The sequence below is a fragment of the Leucopleurus acutus genome (genome assembly GCF_964270905.1).
Source record: "Leucopleurus acutus genome assembly, chromosome: 2".
NCBI lineage: Eukaryota > Metazoa > Chordata > Mammalia > Artiodactyla > Delphinidae > Leucopleurus > Leucopleurus acutus.
In genome coordinates, this window is record NC_139143.1 from 155,518,864 (window position 1) to 155,539,508 (window position 20,645).

General features: G+C 38.2%; 1 protein-coding gene across 3 annotated transcripts in view; it reads left to right on the plus strand.

Annotated features, from left to right (window-relative positions):
* Positions 1–641: 641 nt before the first annotated feature.
* The window catches only part of LOC309958217 (phosphatidylinositol 3-kinase regulatory subunit gamma), a gene marked incomplete at both ends in the record, with an annotated part of 81,155 nt that continues 61,151 nt past the window's right edge, over positions 642–20,645 (plus strand). For all 3 annotated transcript variants that reach the window (XM_082833916.1, XM_082833917.1, XM_082833918.1), the window contains one exon: positions 642–747. In XM_082833916.1, the coding sequence (XP_082690042.1) occupies positions 642–747 (106 nt within the window). The remainder of the gene's footprint in view (positions 748–20,645) is intronic.

Genomic DNA, 20,645 nt, shown 5'->3' on the forward strand with positions numbered 1-20,645 from the left:
GCGGGAGCGCACGGCCAAGCAGAGATAACTGGATACTCGGACGGGCCCCCATCCCCAGGCTGCAGCAGCTTCGGTTCCTAGCCTGACCGGAACGGAGCCCGAGTCCTGGCCCCTGAGGGGATTTCTCCCCGCAGACCAGTGGGACCCCGAAACTTGAACGCAATACCCAACCTCCTTTTTATGCCTTCCTTTGTCACTTACCCACCTTTCTCCCAGCGCGTTCTTTTTCCCCCCCTCTCTGTTCTCCCTCTCTCGAAGGACACAAAAGTGGCTTCCGCGGAAAGATTTGAAGGCGGTGGGAGCTTTTCTCTTTGGAGAACGACTGTGTAGGAGGGATTTTGGGGAAGCCGCTTTTTAACACTTCTGCCCTCCGCCCCCCAAGCCTTTCTGTACCCCTTCGAGGAGAAGAGTCCGTAGATTGAACGTTCGGGGGGCATTTTGCTGGCTGCCAAAGCAGGAGAGGGGAAAAGGACCCCGTCCTTGTCCTGGTAGTTGGCTGGACTTGTACCGGCCGTTGGAAACCCCGAAGTACATTTCCGAGTGGGACTTTTACAGATATGTATTTTTTAGATTTTTAAATAGCAGTTAAAAAAAATATATGCTTTCTATATATTTCCTGACGACCTGCCCCTGACAGCGCGATGTACAATACGGTGTGGAGTATGGACCGCGATGACGCAGACTGGAGGGAGGTGATGATGCCCTATTCGACAGAACTGATATTTTATATTGAAATGGATCCTCCAGGTACTTGGGAGAAAAAAAAGAGAATCTTGTGATGGGTCTGATTTGTGTTTAACAAAACCTTGGTGATGTTTTCAGGGCAGAAGTATTCTTGGGTGAACTAGGTTCGGGATGAGGGGCAGATTTGCAGTTAGAGCTGCAGTAAAACTGCTTCTGCTTTACACGTTTAAAGTTTTCAGTTAGGACCCCGATCCTATTGTCCTGTGAGAGTGGGGGTGGGGGCTGGGGTGGGGGATGGGAGGAGAGACCCGTTTCTTTTACTTCTTTGCCTTTGCTTGTCGTTCGGTTTTTTGTCGTACCCTTCACCACCGCCACCCCCCCTTTTTTTTCTTTTTCAATTAAAGATTCTTCTACCTGCAAAGGATGCTTTATATCCCAGTCTTGAAGTCAGTCTTTCCCTTTGGGGAAATTCTTTAAAGCTTGTCATTTCGTACGTTTGTCTTCTTTGGTTCGCTGTGTTTTACGTTCGTTAACTTCTGAAACTGGGTTACCTATGTGATGATTCGTTTTAAGACCCCCTTTTTCTCTCACGGAAACCGAATGCCGGTTAGTGATTTTCAGGGATTGGGCGTTTTTATTCAGTCAAGGCCTTAGTCTCAGGTTTTTCTTTTCAGAATATAGTCACTCAGATCTACGTGCCCTATTTTATTACTCTTTAATTTATGGTGATTTAACTTCATTTATGGGATAGAATTTAACGTAACTTCAATTCTTAGCGTAAAAAAAGGAGAAACCTTTTTTGTGTGAATATATGTGATGTGTACATATATGAGATAGGTTTGAGTATACATAATGTAAAGTATACATACACTGTATTTTTACTTTAGAGCTTTGTCTGAGATCCTTACAGACATTTTGTGTATCTGGTAGGAAAGGAAAAGGAAGGAAAAATGGAAAAGTTGGGTAATTTTTTTTCTTTAAAGTCTACCCCATTTTATGATTATTAGCTGTCAGATTTTCAAACCCTGTTTGCAGTTATAGACAGCGCTTTATGTAATGATTTTTGAATAAGTAGAGGGCCTTTGTGACTATTTTTGTTGAGGATGAATTCGTTATGTCTTTAAAAAATGTGTTATAGCTAAGCCTATAGAATAAATTGTGTGTCATTGGGGAATCTCAGTTATCATAAGACTATGTGTTTTTGGAAGCCTTTGAAAGGATTTGAGCCCATGAAAGTGTAATGAAGTATAACTGTCTTATAGGATGTATGTAGAAATTATTTCCTGTGTCCTTGTGAACAATCCTCTTTTTTTTTTTGAGAGATAGAGTGTTAAATGATGTTACATTAAAAACTAGTACTAATATTGAATCAACCTTTTTCACTCTTAATGATCACTTAGAATTTTTTCTTTTCCCTTCATTTTGGAGCCTTCTTTATTTGCTTTTATAATTGTGACTGCAATCCAGATGCAGCTTTTTTTGTATTTTGCAAAGTTTGTGAGATTTGCCACCCATCTATTGTGTGTATTTCCCCCTTTGTTTCCCCCTAATGGTAAAGCATCATTTCTATTAGATGCATTTATCATTCACATAACTGGAAATTTAGTACATCATTGGTTCCTCTCCTGTAAAAAGTAAGGTTAATAATTCTAGATTTCTGTTACTATAAGAATTATATATTCGAACTGCCTTAGAATCATACTGTATCACATAGTATCTTGCCTTGCAGACATACAAAGGGAATTTGTTGGGCGGAGAGGTGAGTGGGGAGGAGGGGAGAAAATGAAGAAGGCACTAATATTTGAAAAATATGGGCCTGGTAGAAGTGTAGACCGAGTTGAGTTGAGTTGTCCAGAAATGATTTTAAGAAAAGTGAACTATTATGTAGTAGTGTGGGTCTTACAAGATTGTATAGAAAATTCTGATCCAAACTTTGTGTATTCCATGGAAATAAACTTTTGAGTTTAAAATGTTCATTGTTAAAAGAAATTTTGCATACTGTGATTCTAGTCAGAATATTGAAAGTATGGTTATGCTGCTCTTTATTACCCATTTTATAGTCTTAATGTAGAATACAGTTAGTTATTCCTTACAGCTTTTTAAAAAGGAAGCACACTTGAGTATGCTGAAGTATTGCCTATGAAGTGAAGTAAAAGTGTAATGTAAATAATGTGAACAACCTTGTTTTGTGTGGTAAATTAAGTTTCGAAACATTTAAAACTAAGTTAATTTTTAGTGAAGAGGTTGCAGCATGTCTTGTATCTGCCTTTTTCCTAGTTCCTGTCCCAGATCAAGCTCTTATTTCCTGCCTGGACTGGTGTGATAGTGCACTGACTGTTCTCCCCGTTTCTACTCTGTCCAATCCACAGTATTATTTAAATATCATCTGATGATTTACCTTCCAATGGTAAATCTTCCGATGACTTTAAAAACCGTCCAATGGCTTCCCTTTGCCTACTGAAAAAAAGCCCTTTCTTGCTTATCCTGTCATGTAAGTCCCTTTATTTTTGCTTCCAGCCTAATATTCCACTCTTTTCTCCTCCTGGAGTCCATCACAAGTTCTGTGGAAGCTATTTTATACTTGCTGTTCCTTACTGTGTGTGTTTTCCTCTTCCTCGGATGCCTTTCACTTTGGGTTGGAACCTTATATATGTTAAGGGCCCTGGTGAGATGCCTTCTATGCCAGAATGTATGTTCCATGATCCCTTCTGTTAGGAGACATCCTTCCCTCCCTCTTCTAGCACTTCTCAGATAGAACTTCTTCCATTCTGTCTAGAGTAGCTTCTGCATTTATTTATGTATACTTCCCCCTTTGGAATTATCTTCCCACCAGCTTATGAGCTTCTTAGTTTGCTCAAGGTCTTGCAAGTAGTAGACAATTTAATAAATATGTGAATTAATGAATACCTAAGGAGCATCATTTCTTTCTAGCCTTTAAGTGCTTTTCTACTTAAGGTCTTTGGTCACCTCATTTCTTGGCTATTGCAATAGCCTAGGGTTAAGTAACTTTCAAATTAAACAGTTGTTGACTTAGGTTCCTTAACTATAATATTAATATTACAGTTTTCAAAGTATGGCTTTCATTTTAATTTTAGACTGAAGCATAAATGTGAAGTTTTTATCTGTTATTGCTTCCAGCAGCCTCAAAAACTAGTATTGAAAGGTGTTTCCCTCCAGCCTGTATTTTCAAAAACTCCCATTACCCTGCATCCTGAAGGTTTCTAATAACTGCATGGATTGCTACATCTATTACAATTTATTGACAACGTAAGGATTGGATCCAGATGGGACTTTGATGTCTTAATGTTTATGTATTTCCCAGAAATACTGGGAAATACTGAACTGTTTAGATGAAACAAAACTTTTTATTTTGGAGATGTTAAGATTATGGTACAGAGAATTGCTTTTAAGCATCTCAGTTAGTCCTGTTGTGATTTGGGAATCAGGATTATTCCATAACAGAACAGTTGCCGGATAGGCCTCTCAGAGAGCCCTGTTTTTGGTATAGGAGCTATTGGAGGATTACCAGTACATAACTGATCATAAACTCATGCCCAGAGCTTATAGATAGTGGTCTATTAGCTTGCACTTTAGTTTTGACATTGTTATTGTATTTATTTTGAGGAGATGTAATAAATGATTTATTTTTTAAACTAATGGATACAATTCTTTTTAAGATTGTCTGTAGACTTTTTTTGTTCTTATTAAGACAAATTTCTGAAATAATCTGTACGGCAGCAACATCTCCTCAGTGGTCACTAGAAAATTAAAAATTTAATTGTTTGGCAAAACATAAATACAGGAAGGTCTAGAAAAGTGGTTCTCATTTTTTTTTTTTTAATCTCAGTACCCTCTTTTTTTTTTTTTTTTCGGTACGCGGACCTCTCACTGTTGTGGCCTCTCCCATTGCGGAGCACAGGCTCCGGACGTGCAGACTCAGCGGCCATGGCTCACGGGCCCAGCCGCTCCGCGTATGTGGGATCTTCCCGGACCGGGGCACGAACCCATGTCCCCTGCATTGACAGGCGTACTCTCAACCACTGCGCCACCAGGGAAGCCCTCAATACCCTTTTTATACTCTTAAAAATTATTGAGGATCCCAAAGAGTTTCTGTTTAAGTGGGTTGTATCTATTGAAATTTACTATATTAGAATAAAACTGAGAAGTTAAAAATATTTAATTCATTTAGAAATAATAAAGCATTATATGTTAACATAACTTTAAAATGAGAAAATAGCTATATTTCCCAAAAAACAAACAAAAAAATGGGAAGAGTGGCATCATTTTATGTTTTTGCAAATAACTTTAATGTCTGGCTTTTTAATCTTTAATGTCTGGCTTAAATGGAAGACATGTAAATTCCTAAGTCTGTTCCTCTATTCAGTCTGTTGAGATACCACAGGTCATAGCCTCTGGAAAACTCCACTACACAGTTGTGAATGAATGAGAGTACAGAAGGCAAGTAATGTCTTAGTGACATTCTGAAAGTATTTTTGATCTGTTGGACCCTCTGAAAAGGTCTTGGGGACTCTCATTGGTCTCTGGACTACACTTTGAGAAGTACTGGTTTAGTAGTTACTTGACTACATAGTTTGATGGCCAACCCAGTAAAGTATCTTCTGACTTTTTTGAAGCCAAATGAAAAGGTTGTTTCAGGAAACTTTCTTGCTTTGGCATACTTGGTATTTTCATCCTGGTAAAATTTAGATTAAGTAACATTCTGGTGGAGAACTAGCATACTGGCCCTGTGGTTGAAGGAAATATCTGCTGAGAAGCAACACTGAAGAAATAGGTCACCTGCCACCATGTGGTCCTTACTATTAGCAGACTGAGCATTCTGCTTCTGTGTAATTTTTCTTTGTAACTCTGAACATTTGATGGATTCATCTTATGTAAAATGCTTCTCCTATGTGTAGTAAGGTATTTCTTTTATGAGCTATGTGTCACTTTTTAATGATGCTGTAGTATGGGACAAATGTTAATATCATCAAATGATGTAAAAGCCATGCCAACTTTTTCTGCATGTTCTTATTGAAAAAGATTAGCCATTGCTTTCATTTAATATATTATAGTTTATAGTATATCCAACTATGTTTCATTAGAAATATGGTAAGTCTTCATTTTATAATGCTTTTAAAATTTATTCTCATTTTTTATATTTATCTTAGAATGTAGAAAAGATTGGACATGTTTATGGTCACCATATTTAACAAAGTAGATAGAAAAATAATTACAAATATGTCTGTGTGATATGATATAATTTTTATTGATATTAAAGGGGGATGCAGCCTGAATGTAGTAGGAAGAACACAGGCTTTGGAAACAGATGGTATGGGTCCCATACCTAGCTTTGCTTCTTACTCTGCCCAAGGTTACGTGCCTAGTGCTTAACCTCTGTGAGCATCCATTTTCTCTTTTGTAAAATTGAACTAATACGTACCTTTCACAGTTGTTCTGGGAATTAGAAGTACTATATCATAATCTAGCACAGTGTTTGGCACATGTTATATACTCAGTTCATTGTAGCTTATATTTTAAAGCATATTTTTGTTTAAAGATTTTTTTTTTTGATGTGGACCACCTTCAAAGTCTCTATTGAAATTGTTACAATGTTTTTATGTTTTGGTTTTCTGGCTGCGGGGCATGAGGGATCCTAGCTCCCTCACCCCCTGCACCAGAAGGCGAAGTCTCAACCACTGGACCGCCAGGAAAGTCTCTCTTAAAGCATATTGATAATATTTAATTATCTTAACTCTACTGCTTTGGACACTCTTGCAGTCAAAACCTCTTGAGCTATCTTGCTCCATTCTTGTCTCATCCTTGACATTTAAACTGGGGCCGTTTTGTTTTTGGAAGAATTCTCTAGGGTCTTTTCTAGTTATAACATCTCATGAGTCTATGGAGATACGACTCAAGTCATCCTTTCTTTTTAGTTTCTATTGCCCTTGTTCCTCATCACCTAGCATTTGAAATGGTTTGTAATACGGTAATTGTTGCCAACATTTGTTGAGTAGTTATTACAGAACAAGCGCTATGTTAAATGCTTTCATATGTAGTATTTCCTTTAGCCATACCACAACCTTATAAAATAAGCGCTATTAGTATCCCACTTTACAGACAGGAAACTGAGGCATAAATGTGTTTAGTAAATTATTCAGTGCCTCACAGCCAGCAAGTAGCAGAGCAGGTCTGTCTGCCTGACTCTAATGCCTCCTAATCAGTGCCTCCTAAGTGATTGCTTTATTTCTAATTTTTTTCCCCTCCCCCATAAATTCATCCTGAATTCTTCAGCCAGGTTAATCCTACAGAAATGTTATTTTCATCGTCTTACTGCTCTATTTAGAAATAATCAGCAGCTCTCCATTTCCTTTAAGCAGAGGCTATATTCTTAAACTTGGCTTACATAGTCTTTAGTAATATGGTTCCAATTTACATTTCCAACTTAATTACTAACCCTCTATTCTCATTTCTCATCTTGCCCAATTCCTTGCTTATCCCCTCAATATACCTTGCTTATCCCCTCAATATACCTTGCTTATTTCCACCTCCAGCCTTTTGGTTATGCCGCTTCTTGTGTTAGATTATGCCCATCCCACCCCATCTTCAAATCAGGATCCTTTGCAAGTCCTTCTTCCTTTTTTTCTTCCTCTGAAAATTCTAGCACTGAACCCCTTAATTATCTAGGGCTAAGGTCTGTTATTTTGACACAAAATCATGTTATATTATGGCATTAATTATTTTGTGAATATAATTTATCTCCCCAACAAGGTAAGCTGCTTGAGGTCAAGCTGTCATATTTCTTTTGTATCTATTTTTTTTCTCTAAATACCCAGTGTCCAAATATTTTGTTAAATCTTAGACCTGTGGACCCAACCAGCTTCATTTGTGACTTGTTTCAAAATATTGATATTATTTATTATCAACATGTGACCTTTAAACTTATAAAGGTAATTTATTCTAACAAAAGAAATAATGAAAAATTCCAATACTTAGTGTTATCAGCAAAATTTTATGGTTTCATGTAAAAGTCACATTTGAAATTTGGAACAATTAAAGTGAGTAGTAAGTTTCTGAAAGTTTGTTAGGCTAGTTTTAACACAGTATTGGGTTAAATGTAGATTTAATTTACTTAATGTGTTACTATCCCAATTAAATTTAGATTGTGTAGGACCTGACTTGGGATAGCAAGGTAAAGCCAAGCATAGAGCCTTATAAATCAGTTTCCAAATTGTTTGCCCATATATGGTATATTCTTTGTTCCTTGTGTATTATTTGTAAGTTCATATAAAGTAAGAGGGTTATCTAATTTTTTTAATAAAAGAGTCAGTAGGCTAGGTCCAGCCTGCCAGATCATACCATTTTGCATGTCCCACGTCAATATAAAAACTGCCCTGTGCCCTGTGAATATGAGCCAACACAAAGCCAAAGTCAACACCATGATGTCATACCATCCGCCATTATCCAGCCTTGGATTTCCTGTCTGATGTTCTGTTTGTGGACCAGATTAGTTGTCTACCCGTTTGTAAGGGTATAGGGCAACAAATCCAGAGCATGTAGCTATGTAATCTTAAATACTTATTGTTATAGTTTCTTTTTTTTTTTTGGCTGTGCCACGTGGCTTGCAGGATTTTAGTTCCCCAACCAGGGATTGAACCTGGGCCATGGCAGTGAAAGCACCGAGTACTAATCACTGGACCACCAGGGAATTCCCTAGTTTCTTTTTTTTTAAACTTAAGAAAAAATAAATTCAATCATGAGTCAAAATTTAAAATTTGTGTATAAATTGTTTTGGAGAAGGCCTTATTGAAATGATTGTGGTAGAAGAATACTGTTTTAGAGTTCGTTCTTTCACATGTATCCTTTTTAACTTTCTAACTTTACAGCTGAGTCACTCAGTATGGTATAATTCATGTTGAACTTCTAATATGCATTTGTAGAATTAGCTACAAACCTTTTTTTAAAGATAGTTTAAGATAAATTTTATTTTTCTTATTAAAAGCACTACAAAAATACTACATAGTCATTGTAGAAAAGATAAAAAATACAGATAAGTAAAAAGAAGAAAGTAAGAGCTCCCAATCCTACCACACAGAATAACCACTGTGATCACCTTTAGATATATTCTTTCACGTGTGTATTTCTCATTTCAAATTCAAATGAGACAGTACTGTAAATATCTGCTTTTTAAGGTATTTATACAAACTTTTACATTTGAGAATAGTTTTAGATTTACAGAAAAGTTGCAGAGTAGTACAGAGAATTCCCATATACCTTTCACCCAGTTAAATACCTGATTTTTAAAAAAAGTTTATTTAATTTATTTTTATTTTTGACTGTATTGGGTCTTCATTGCTACGCACGGGCTTTCTCTAGTTGCGGTGAGCTGGGGCTTCTCTTCGTTGCGGTACAAGGGCTTCTCATTGTGGTGACCTCTCCTGTTGCAGAGCATGGGCCCTAGGCGCGTGGGCTTCAGTAGCTGTGGTGCATGGGCTCAGTGGTTGTGGCTCATGGACTCTAGAGCGCAGGCCAGTAGTGTGGCACATGGGCTTAGTTGCTCTGCGGCATGTGGGATCTTCCCGGACCAGGGATTGAACCTGTGTCCCCTGCATTGGTAGGTGGGTGCTTAACCACTGCACCACCAGGGAAGCCCAACACCTGCTTTTTTTTCATTTAATTTGTCATGAACACTTTCCCATGACAATAACTATTCATGTCAATATCATTTTAAATAATAGGATTGTATTCATTTGTAGGGATATAGCATATTTATTGAACTAATTCTATTTAACCACAAACTTTTTTTTCTGAGGTTAGTCCTGGGATATGTTTCATAAAAAAGTATGTAGTTAGTATGTTTTCAGCTGTAAGCAGCAGAACCTAATTCAACATGGCTTAAGAAATAAGAAATTTTATCTTCTCATATAATAGGCTTCAGCATTGGTTGATTACAGAAATTCAACAATGTCAGTAAAAACCCATATTCTTTCCATTGCTCAGTTCTGCTGCTCTCCATGGGATAGGCTTACAGGCATCACATCCATACACACAACTTCTAAAAGAAGGAAGATGTCTCTTCCTGTGCCTCTATTTACAGAGAGAGGAAACTTTCTCCAAAAGCCTCTAGCAGGCTTCTTTCAGACCTTTTTGGCCAGAATTGGGTAGTATGTCCATTCCTCAACCCATCAGGAATGGTTCAATAGTGATTACTATCAAACTAACTGAGTTTGTGCCTGAATCTGGAGTGGTGTTGACTTCCCCTGAGGCATTATACTGGGGAAGGATTCTATTAGGAAGGAAGAAGGAGGGGATGAATTCTAGGTAGGCAAACAACAGTGGCCAATCTGGAAAGTAATTTGGAGAACCATAGATCTTTCAAAGTTCTCGTCTCTGTGTTTGGAAATGAAAAGAATTAGCGAGTTAATTTGTTTTTCTTTTTCAAAACTAAAATCTAATTAGTATAGTGATGTATTATGAAACCCATTTTCATTTTATAAATTGGAATTCACAGGGTCACATAGTACTGATAGTTAAATATAAGACAGGCCTTTTCCTATCTTACCAGTTGCTTTCTAGAAGATGAGGAAGCTAACTTCTCTGGTTGACGGTTTCCTTACTTGAGTCATGTAGGTGTTGGAATAGAGTATATTAGTATATCAAGTAAATGAGTGTGAAGAGAGAATTTTGTAAAACTGTAAACTCCAAATTTCAAAGTTTAGTAAATTAAGTAAGTTTGGTATATGAAGCCTTGGACTTGTAGAATGATTTATGATTTGAATGACTGACGTTAAAAATTAGGACACTTAAAGTAACCCATAGATCAACCCATACATTTCAATTAAAATGTATTAACTAGTTAGAAATTTAGAGGCAATATAGTGGGGCTGTTAAGAGAGAGGGTTCTGGAATCAGATTGCCTGAGTTCAGATTGTGCCTCTGCCACTTCCTAGCATATGTCATTGAGCAATTTACTTATGTTTTCTGTGTTTTGGTTTCCTCACCTAAAAAATGGGGATGATGATGGTCCCTACTTCAGTAGGATTGTTGTGAGAATTAACAACTGTAAAGCAGCTAACATGCCCAGACCATATTAAGCATCCAAAAATGTTTTTGTTCATGTGTATTGATTAATTCATGTTTTTCAACAAATATTTGATTGCCAGATAGTGTTCTAGGTATAGCAGTGAACAGAACAGCAAAGCTCCCTGTATTCATGGAGTATACATTTTTTTTTTTTGGAGTGTACGTTTTTAAGGGAGGGGAGAGAGCAAAGAATAAACAAATTCATAAGTGAAATACATAGTGATGGTGATAAATGATATGGAGAAAAAGCAGAGAACAAAAAGAGAGTGCTGGGTGGGGGACCTGCTATTTTAAATAATAGGACAGGGAGGGCCTGACCTAAAGGAAATGAGGGGGCTAGCCAGGTGGATATATGGGAGCTGAGAGGGCGGGGGAGTGTGCCTGGTAGAGGGGATACCATATGACTTACTCTGAGGCAGGAGCGTGTGTGTCATGTATTCAGGGATCGTCTACGAGGCTAGTGTGGTTGGAGTGGAATGAGGGGAAAGTAGTAAGATTTAAAAACAAGTAATGGTGTGGATGGTGGGGAAGACCATGTAGGACATTGTAAGAACTTTGGCTTTTAAAACTTGACTGAGGAATATAGCCAATATTTTATAACTATAAATGGAATATAACCTTTAAAAATTGTGAATCACTATTCTGTACACCTGTAACTTGTACATCAACTTATACGTCAATAAAAAAAAAAAACTTAACTGTGATGAGAAGCCATCCAAGGTATTGAACAGTGATGTATTATGATTCCTGGCTTAAAAGGATGATTCTGGCTGCTGGTGGAAGTGGAGAAACTGGTTAGGAAGCTACTGCAATAAACAAGCTGAGGGATGGTGGTGGCTTGGACAAGGGTGGACGCTGAGGAGGTGGTGAAAGTAGTTGGATTCTGAATATTATGACCAGTTACGTAGCTTGTCATTTCTAAACTGACTTAATTATTTTCTAATTTCTTAGCTTTAAGTATGCTTTAGTAATGAAAAGATTTAGCTTTTAAAATTATGTCAAAACTATATATTTTGGATGGATTTTTCTCTTTTTTGAAGTGTTATAATTTCTAATCTCTGCCATCTGAGAGGAAAGCAGCATAATATGTGGCCTAAGTTATTTGATGAAGGCTTACTCATAAGTTGCTTTGATAAACATTACTGTATAAATCTAGACTGTACTATAATTTACTTTCAAAAGTAACTTTGAAAAGAAAATTATCTTAAAGTTCTAAGTTTCTATGGTGGGCTTTGAAGGGGAGAAGAAGTTAAAGAGAAGAAAGCCATGCCATATATGTGTCATTTTACTTTATGTGCTAAAGTTGTTAGTGTTTTAGAATAATTAAACTATATTTATGTGTTTTTGCTTATTAGTGGAATGCTTAAGTGCTTGAGTATAGACATTGCTTTGAAATAGGGAAGTGTTGCTCAGTGTTTAGGAGCTCTGAACTCGGGCTGCTTGGATTTCCAGTTCTAGCCCTGTCTACTTCTGGTTTGTGACCCTGGACGGTTTCCTAATCTGTATAGCAGGGAGAAGAATATTAACCCCATTGCAGGGTTGTTGTGAGAATTACGTGAATGAGTACATGTTAGACACCTAGAGCAGGTATCTGTTGTTGTTATTATTTTTATTATTAAGCTGGGATGCTTTGTGACATATCACCTCTGTTCCATTCAGATGAAGCACCAGCCTAACATTTAAATTGAATTGAAAAGTAATTTAAATCTTTATTCCAGCTTCTCAAAAATGCCAAAGGGGATTACATTCATACCATATTGCATTACTACTTAAAATCTGATTTCTCCATTTTTTTTAAGAGTATTTTTTAAAAATAATTAATTAATTAATTTTGTCTGCACTGGGTCTTCATCGTGGCGCATGGGCTTCTCTAGTTGCGGCACATGGGCTTCTCTAGTTGTGGTGCGCGGGCTCTAGAGTGTGCTTCTAGAGCACGCGTGGGCTTCTCTAGTTGCAGCGCGCAGGCTTCTCTAGGTGTAATGCACGGGCTCTCTAGTTGCAGCACGTGGGCTTTGCTAGTTGCAGCATGTGGGTTCTAGAGTGCGTGGGCCCAGTAGTTGTGGCGTGCGGGCTCTCTAGTTGCAGTGCGCGGGCTCATTAGTTGTGGCACATGGGCTTAGTTGTGGTATGTGGGATCCTAGTTCCCCAACCAGGGATCGAACCCAGGCCCCCTGCATTGGAAGCTCGGAGTCGCAACCACTGGACCACCAGGGAAGTCCCTGATTTCTCAATTTTTGATCAGTATCTTTGCACGGTTAATCCCAAACTTCCTTCTCTCTTTTAAAACTTGCCAGACTCTATAGCAACTTGAACAGTCTCATTGTTTTTGTTTCTTTCCTCCCTTTCTCAAACTTATTAGTTTCTCTTCCAGGAGTACCTGTTTCCCTTTCAGCTCTCTCCTTTGCCTATTTCATTACTCTGATCTGTATAATAAGGGCCAGGAACCAAGGGAGTAAAGAAAAGAAGCTATGAATACTCATATAGCAACATATTTCATTTTGTCACACTTCTCTGCCATAGAGGGTATAACATGTTTGACTTTTAGAAAGAAGTTTGCTTAAGACAATCAGGTAGTTCAGACCTGTTGTAGGATGTTAGCTCAGGACTTGGGAGTTTAGTCTTTTTCCTAGTAGTCATGAACTATGTAAGAGAAGTTATCACTTCTGTCTGACTGAGATTGACGTGGGCCTCTCTTTTGATTCCTAGGGATCAACAATGGGCATTTAGAGTAGAGTTGCCAGATAAAATACATTCAGTATGTCCCATGCAATATTTGGGACATATTTATACTAGAAAGTTATTCATTGTTTATCTGGAATTCAAATTTAACTGGGTGTCTTGTGTTTTTATTTGCTAAATTTGTCAAGCCTAATTTAGAGAGAGGCTAGACAGTTGAATAGACACTATTTCCTAGTACATTCTCCCCATGGAGATAGATGTGTAGGGATAGACATGTAACTTGTTGTAATGGATATCAGGATTTTTTAGTTTCAGTAGCAAAAAGCCCAACTCAAATTGGTGTAAGCAAAGAGAATTTATGGGTTTGTGTAGTTGAAAAGTTGAAAGGGGATGAGGGAATAAACAGGGTTGTACTGTATAGCACAGGGAACTATATCCAATCTCCTGGGATAAACCATAATGGAAAAGAATATAAAAAAAGAATGTATATATGTGTATAACTGAGTCACTTTGCTGTACAGCAGAAATTAGCACAACACTGTAAATCAACTATACTTCAGTTAAAAAAAAAAAAGGGAATGGGGGTCCCTGGCTGGGTTTGATTAAGACTGTCAGGCTTTGGCCCTGTTTTTCTGCATTTCTCTTGGCTCTCCCCTATATCAGTTTTTTCCTCAGGCTGGCTTCCCTGGTAGTACAAGATGATTGCCTGTGGCTCCTGGGACTACATGTTTCCTCAATTCTGGGTGGGAAAAAAGGATGCTTCCCACAAATATAACACAGAAATCCTGAGTTTGTCACTACTTAGACTATTCCTGTGTCTCAAAGGATCACTGTCTTAAAATCTGGATTCCTTGAAATATTAATTGTAGCTTTCTCTGTCTGGTAAACTTGAGAGTGCATCAGAACCACCTGGAGGACTTGTAAAAACACAGATTGCTAGGCCTTACCCCCAGAGTTTCTGATTCAGTAGGTTTGGGTTCTAAAAATTTGTATTTGTAACAAGTTTCCAGATGTTACTGATTTGGCTGGTCTGCAGACCACACTTTGAGAACTACTGCTGTGTGTAATCAGGGCCTACTCCTGGAGCTGGGGAAGGGGTCAGTCCCACATAAACTCCTTACCAGTGTGGGGAAGGAACAAGACAGGTTTTGAGGAGATAATTACAATGTCCACTAAAGAGAGGACTGCTGGCTGTTTTTTGCCTGTCCAGCTTCCTTTCCCTCTTTTTTTTTCTCTTGTTTTTCCTTCCCTCTTATTTGGGTAACAGCTTCCTGATTTTTGTCTTGGAACCATTCCTCCCCTATTTGCAGTCAGTGTGGCTTAGGTAGAATTGATCTAAGCCATTGGCTTTAAGGGTGGGCACGTGACCCAGGCCTGGCCAATAAGATCACTGCATTTGCCTGGCCAGGGGGATTAGCCTAGGAGTTAACAGGGCAGTGATCTTTGTAATATAGTCAATGCACATTACTGTACGTTACTATTTACTGTCCTGACTAGTGATATAAAGATGGCATAATCCTTGTCCTTAAGGAGCTCAGACTGTAATTAAGGAGTACCCACATGTAAACAAATGCATGTAGTACTTCTCTTTATAACTTCCTCCCTTTCTCATGTTTATCATCTAACATACATTTCCATTGTATACTGTATTACCCACTTTATAATCCTTAACCACAGTTATAATTAGTTGTTTAGCATCTTTAGTCTTTATTAGATTATCAGTTCCATCAGGATAAGAGCTGAGTCCTTAATTAACTGCTGGGTTTCCAGTACCTAGCACTGTCTCTGGCACATAGAGATACTCAGTAAATATTGATTGAATGAATGTTTTAAGTATAGTAATAGAAAAATGTATAAATAGAAGAGGGAATGATTGGTTTACTGGTGGGGTAGTAGAGAGGTAGCAGCCTGAGTAAATGCACACAACTTGGTGTATTTGGGAACTGTAACTAATTCAGTTTTGTTGAAACAAGTGTGGGGTAGGAAGTGGTGGTAAATGAACCTGGAGAGATAGGTGAGGGCCAATTGATGAAAGGCCCTGAATGCTACACTTAGAGGCTGGATTTTTTCCTATGGGCAGTTGGGGAGCCACTGACTGATTGGTTTCAAGTAGGGAAAAGAATATATTGGCTGCAAAGTGAAAAACAGATTGGAGGAAAGCCAGATTGAAGAAAGTAAACTCTCTAGGAGGCTATTTCAGTACAGATGAAAGATGTTATGAAAGCCTAAGGTAAGTGGAAAAAAAAAAAAAAGAACAATATGGAGGTTGGGGGGAGACCCTGTGCATAAGAACTCATGTGGACTCATGGAGATTTTTACTATAATTTAATTTTGTTTTAGCAACAGAGACTGCCTTAGCCAATCTTAACTACTGACGCATAGTTCTACATACATACCCACTTTATATTTGTAACTAGAGATTATGTTTCTGTTTTATCTTCTAATCATTTAAAAAAAATAAGTGGAAATTACCTGCCCCCACCCCCCCCCCCAAAAAAAACCTCTAAAGTAAGGTAGTAGCAGAGAGAATGAATAGGAGAATTATTTAAAAAGTAGAATTGATGGGACTTAGAGACTATTTTGAGAAAAATCAAAGACTCTAGAATGATTTTTAGTTTTCTGGCTTGGGAGATGGTGGTACCATAAACTAAGAGACACAATTTAAAGAGGAAGGGCAGCTTTGGATCATATGGAGAGAAGTGTAAATGTGTATTTTATTCTAGGTACTCTTCTAATGGCTGGGAATATAGCAATGAACAAAACAAAGTGCTTGTTTATGCAGGAGGAGATACGACAGTAAACAAATTAAGAAGTAAATACATAGTTATGTTAGGTGAAGACAAAAGCTACAGAGGAAAAAAAACTACTGGCTTAGGAATTCCCTGGTGGTCCAGTGGTTGTAACTACACACTGTCACTGTGGAGGGCTCGGGTTCAATCCCTGGTCGGGGAACTAAAATCCCACAAGCCATGTGACACATCCAAAAAAAAAAAAACGAAAAAACAAAACAAAAAAAAGCTACTGGCTCAGGGAGATGGAAGTCAGAGAAGGAATTACTGTTTTATTTTGGGTAATCAGAGAAGGCCTCACTGATATGGTGATTTAACCTTATTGTGACATAAAATACATATTAATAAGTAGATAAAACATAAATGTACAGTTTACTGACTTCATATAAAGTGAACAACCTTGTAACCACCACTTAGATAAGGATGTTGAAGATAGCTTCCTGGAAGCCAAAAGCATGCCCCTTTCCAATTAATATCCCCCTTCTCTTCTTCCCACCAGAGGTAACCATTGACTTGACATTTTATGCAATTACTTCCTTGTTTTTTTTCTTTTCTTTTCTTTTTTTCTTTTTTTTTGGTCTGCACTGCGCGGCTTGCGAGATTTTATTTCCCTGACCAGGGATCGAACCCAAGCCCCTGGCAGTGAGAGCACCGAGTCCTAACCACTGGACCTCCAGGAAATTCCCTGTTCTTAAATGATATATTTTAGTTTTGCCTTTCTTTTGAGTTTCAGATATGTGGAATTATACCATATGTATTCTCTTGTGGTTTTTGTTCAGAATTGTCATCTATATTGTTTTGACCTAGCCGTAGTTTCTTCTTTTTTTATTATATGGTATTTCATTGTGTATCACAGTTTATTCCTACTGTTGATAGATATTTGGGCAGTTTCTGTTTTGTCTGTTATGGACAGTGCTGCTATGAACATTTTTGCACACATGTCTTGTTTTACATCAATGCATTTTTGTAGGATATATCTAGGATTCAGAATTCTGGTTTATAGAATATGTGTATCTCAGCCCTTCTAGAGAATGCCGAACTATTTCCTTTTGTAACAGTATATGTTACTCTAACCCTCAGTATTGTCAGACATTTACATTTTTGTAAATCTCATAAGTGTGTAGTGGTATCTCATTGTGGTTTAAATTCATTTGCATTTTCCTTATTCCTAATGAGGTTGATAATCTTTTCGTATGTAGGCCATTTGGTTATCTTCTTATAAAATGCCTTTTCATGTCTTTTGCCTGTTTTTCTGTTGGATTGTCTATTTTTTAAAATATTTATTTACTTATTTATTTGGTTGCACTGGGTCTTAGTTGCAGCAGGTGGGCTCCTTAGTTGTGACTGTAGGGCTCCTTAGTTGTGGCATGCATGTGGGATCTAGTTCCCTGACCAGAGATTGAACCCGGGCCCCCTGCATCGGGAGCATGGGGTCTTATCCACTGCGTCACCAGGGAAGTCCCCTATTTTTTCTTTTTCTTAGATTTGTAGGAATTATAGATATGGGTGTCAGTCCTTGTTTATTATTGTACATGTATTGCAGATATTTTCTCTTAAGGTGACATTCTGAGCAGAGACTTAAAGGAAATGAATGAGTGAGCCATGGGGTTAGCTGAATGAAGAGTATTACAGGTAGAGTGAGCAACAATAACATACAAAGACCTTGAGGCAGGAGTATTTTTGAAATGTAGGAGCAGCAAAGGATGCTTACCTGAGGTTGGAAGACAGAGGGTTAGGAGGATCTCAGAAAAAAAATGAAGCAAAATGAAAAGAAAAAAAAGAATTCATGGGGCTTCCCTGGTGGCACAGTGGTTAAGAATCCACCTGCCAATGCAAGGGACACAGGTTCAAGCCCTGGCCCGGGAAGATCCCACATGCCGCAGAGCAACTAAGCCCGTGCACTACAACTACTGAGCCTGAGCTCTAGAGCCCGCGATCCACAACTACTGAGCCCACAAGCCACAACTACTGAATCCCATGTGTCTAGAGCCCGTGCTCCGCAACAAGAGAAGCCACTGCAGTGAGAAGCCTGTGCACCACAACGAAGAGTAGCCCCTGCTCGCCGCAGCTAGAGAAACCCCGTGCAGCAACAAAGACCCAACGCAGTCAAAATAAATAAATAAATTAATTAAAACAAAAAACCAAAAAAACCCCCCAAAACTCATGGATTGTTCCTAGTAAAAATGTAGACTATAAAATCCATTCCTTGCTATTACTACAAATATATAAAAATGGAGTATGGTGAAGGAAGAGAACTAGAATACAATAGAATGAAAAGAATAATTTAATGATGGGATTGTGGATAATTTTTGTCCTAGATTTGTTGTTATATACCAAAAACAATGTTAAAAGTACATTTAAAAAGAGAAAAGATTTGCAAGTGGATACTACAGTTAAGTTAAAAAAATTAATCTTCAGAAAGATAATCTCGGAGCTGCCTCTTACTCTCAGGCATTAATACATAGAAACTCTGTATTAGTTTCCTGTTGCTACCATAACCAGTTACCATAAACTTAGTGGCTTAAAATATTATTATCTTGCAGTTCCGGAAATCAAAAGTTCTAAAATCAAGGTGTTGGCAGGCTGTATTCCTTTTGGAGGCACTAGAGGAGGATTCATTTTCTTGCTTTTTCCACCTTCTAGAAGCTGCCTGCATTCCTTGACTCCTGGCCCCTTACTCTATTTCAAAGCCAGTAGCATTGCATCTTCAAAACTCTCTCTCTCTCTGACCTCTGCTTCTGTTGTCACATCGCCTTCTCTGACTGATATTCTTGCCTTCCTCTTATGAGGATGTTTGTGATTTCTTTAGCTCACTTGGATAATCCAAGATGATCTTCCCATTGCAATATTCTTAACAGAATCACATCTACAAAGTCCCTTTTGCCATGTAATGTAACATATTCACAGGTTCCAGGAACGTTCTAGGGATGTCTACATCCTTGGAGGGCTGTTATTCTATCTACTGCAGACTCTAAATTTGAGAATAAAAATTTCACTTAATCCTGTTTCTTAGGGTTTGATGAATGAGGAATTAGAAGTTTAGATAAAAGAGAGAGGGCCCTCATTAGCAGAGAAGGAGCTTGGTGAATGTCTTATCTTAATTTTGAATATTCTACAACATCTGCCATAGAGGGATAGCTTAGAGTTAGCCTTACGCATGATGTGAGGAGTACCTGAAAGATTGCTAGGAACTTTTAAGTCACATTTCATGTAGTTGATGCCTTGAGAGAAGGAGGATTGTGCTTTGTTAGAAGACTGGTTTGAATTTGGTCTGCTTAACAACTGTGTGACATTGAACGGTCTTCATCTGTGAAATGGGAGTAGTCGTACTTAATTCACAAAGATTTTTATAAGAATTATATATATACAAACATACACAAATACACATATACATATAATGAAATAATACTTAGCTTGGTATCTGGCATATAGCAGGTACTCACTTTTCTTGAAGGTCAGTGCTTTTGTGATATACTGATAGGGAAATATTAGAGAGGTTAAGGTGAGGGGCTTGTGCTGGAAGCTTTGCTAGAGGCAGCTGCACATCTCAGTTGCTAGAAGCTGCCTGACTCTAGCGTGTGCTTGGCTCTAAGGTCAGGATGGGTAAACTTTTGGGACAAGAGAAACAGTGGGTTAATATTTGTAGCAAGTGTCACTGGTCATGATTCTTTTTTTATGGCTCATTTTACCTTTTTCTTTTTTTCATTTTACCTTTTTCTATGGGAAATTTCAAAAATGTTTTTCTGTCTTCAGGCTGACGTTTTTTTCTTTTTCTTCCTTCAATAAAAGTCTACTGCTGTTTTTTCAGCATAATTATTCTTGGATCTTCTCTTTTTCTCTATGGTAAGCCTAAATGCTGATCATCTCATACATTAATTCAACAAATATTTAACAAGTGCCTTCTATCAGTGAGACACTCAGCACTGGAGACACGAAGATAAATAAGAAAAGGTGTGTCCTGAAGGAGCTCCAGTTTCAGTACAAAGACAGGTAAATAGCTATACTATAATGGATAAGCTTTATATTAGAATGTTAGCAAAGCTCTATGGAATCAAAGAGGAGATAGTGCTTACCTAGGCCTAAAAATGTGAGGGAAGGTTTCATGGGTAAAACTATGTATGACCTGAGTCTTAAAAAAGTAAGTGGAGGGCCTCCCTGGTGGCGCAGTGGTTGAGGGTCCGCCTGCCGATACAGGGGGCGCGGATTCGTGCCCCGGTCTGGGAGGATCCTGCATGCTGCGGAGCGGCTGGGCCCGTGAGCCATGGCCGCTGGGCCTGCGTGTCCGGAGCCTGTGCTCCGCAACGGGAGAGGCCGCAGCGGTGAGAGGCCTGTGTACCTCAAAAATAAACAAATAAATAAAAATAAATAAAAAAGTAAGTGGAAGGAGAGTGTGGTGAAAGAGAGAGAAGGAGA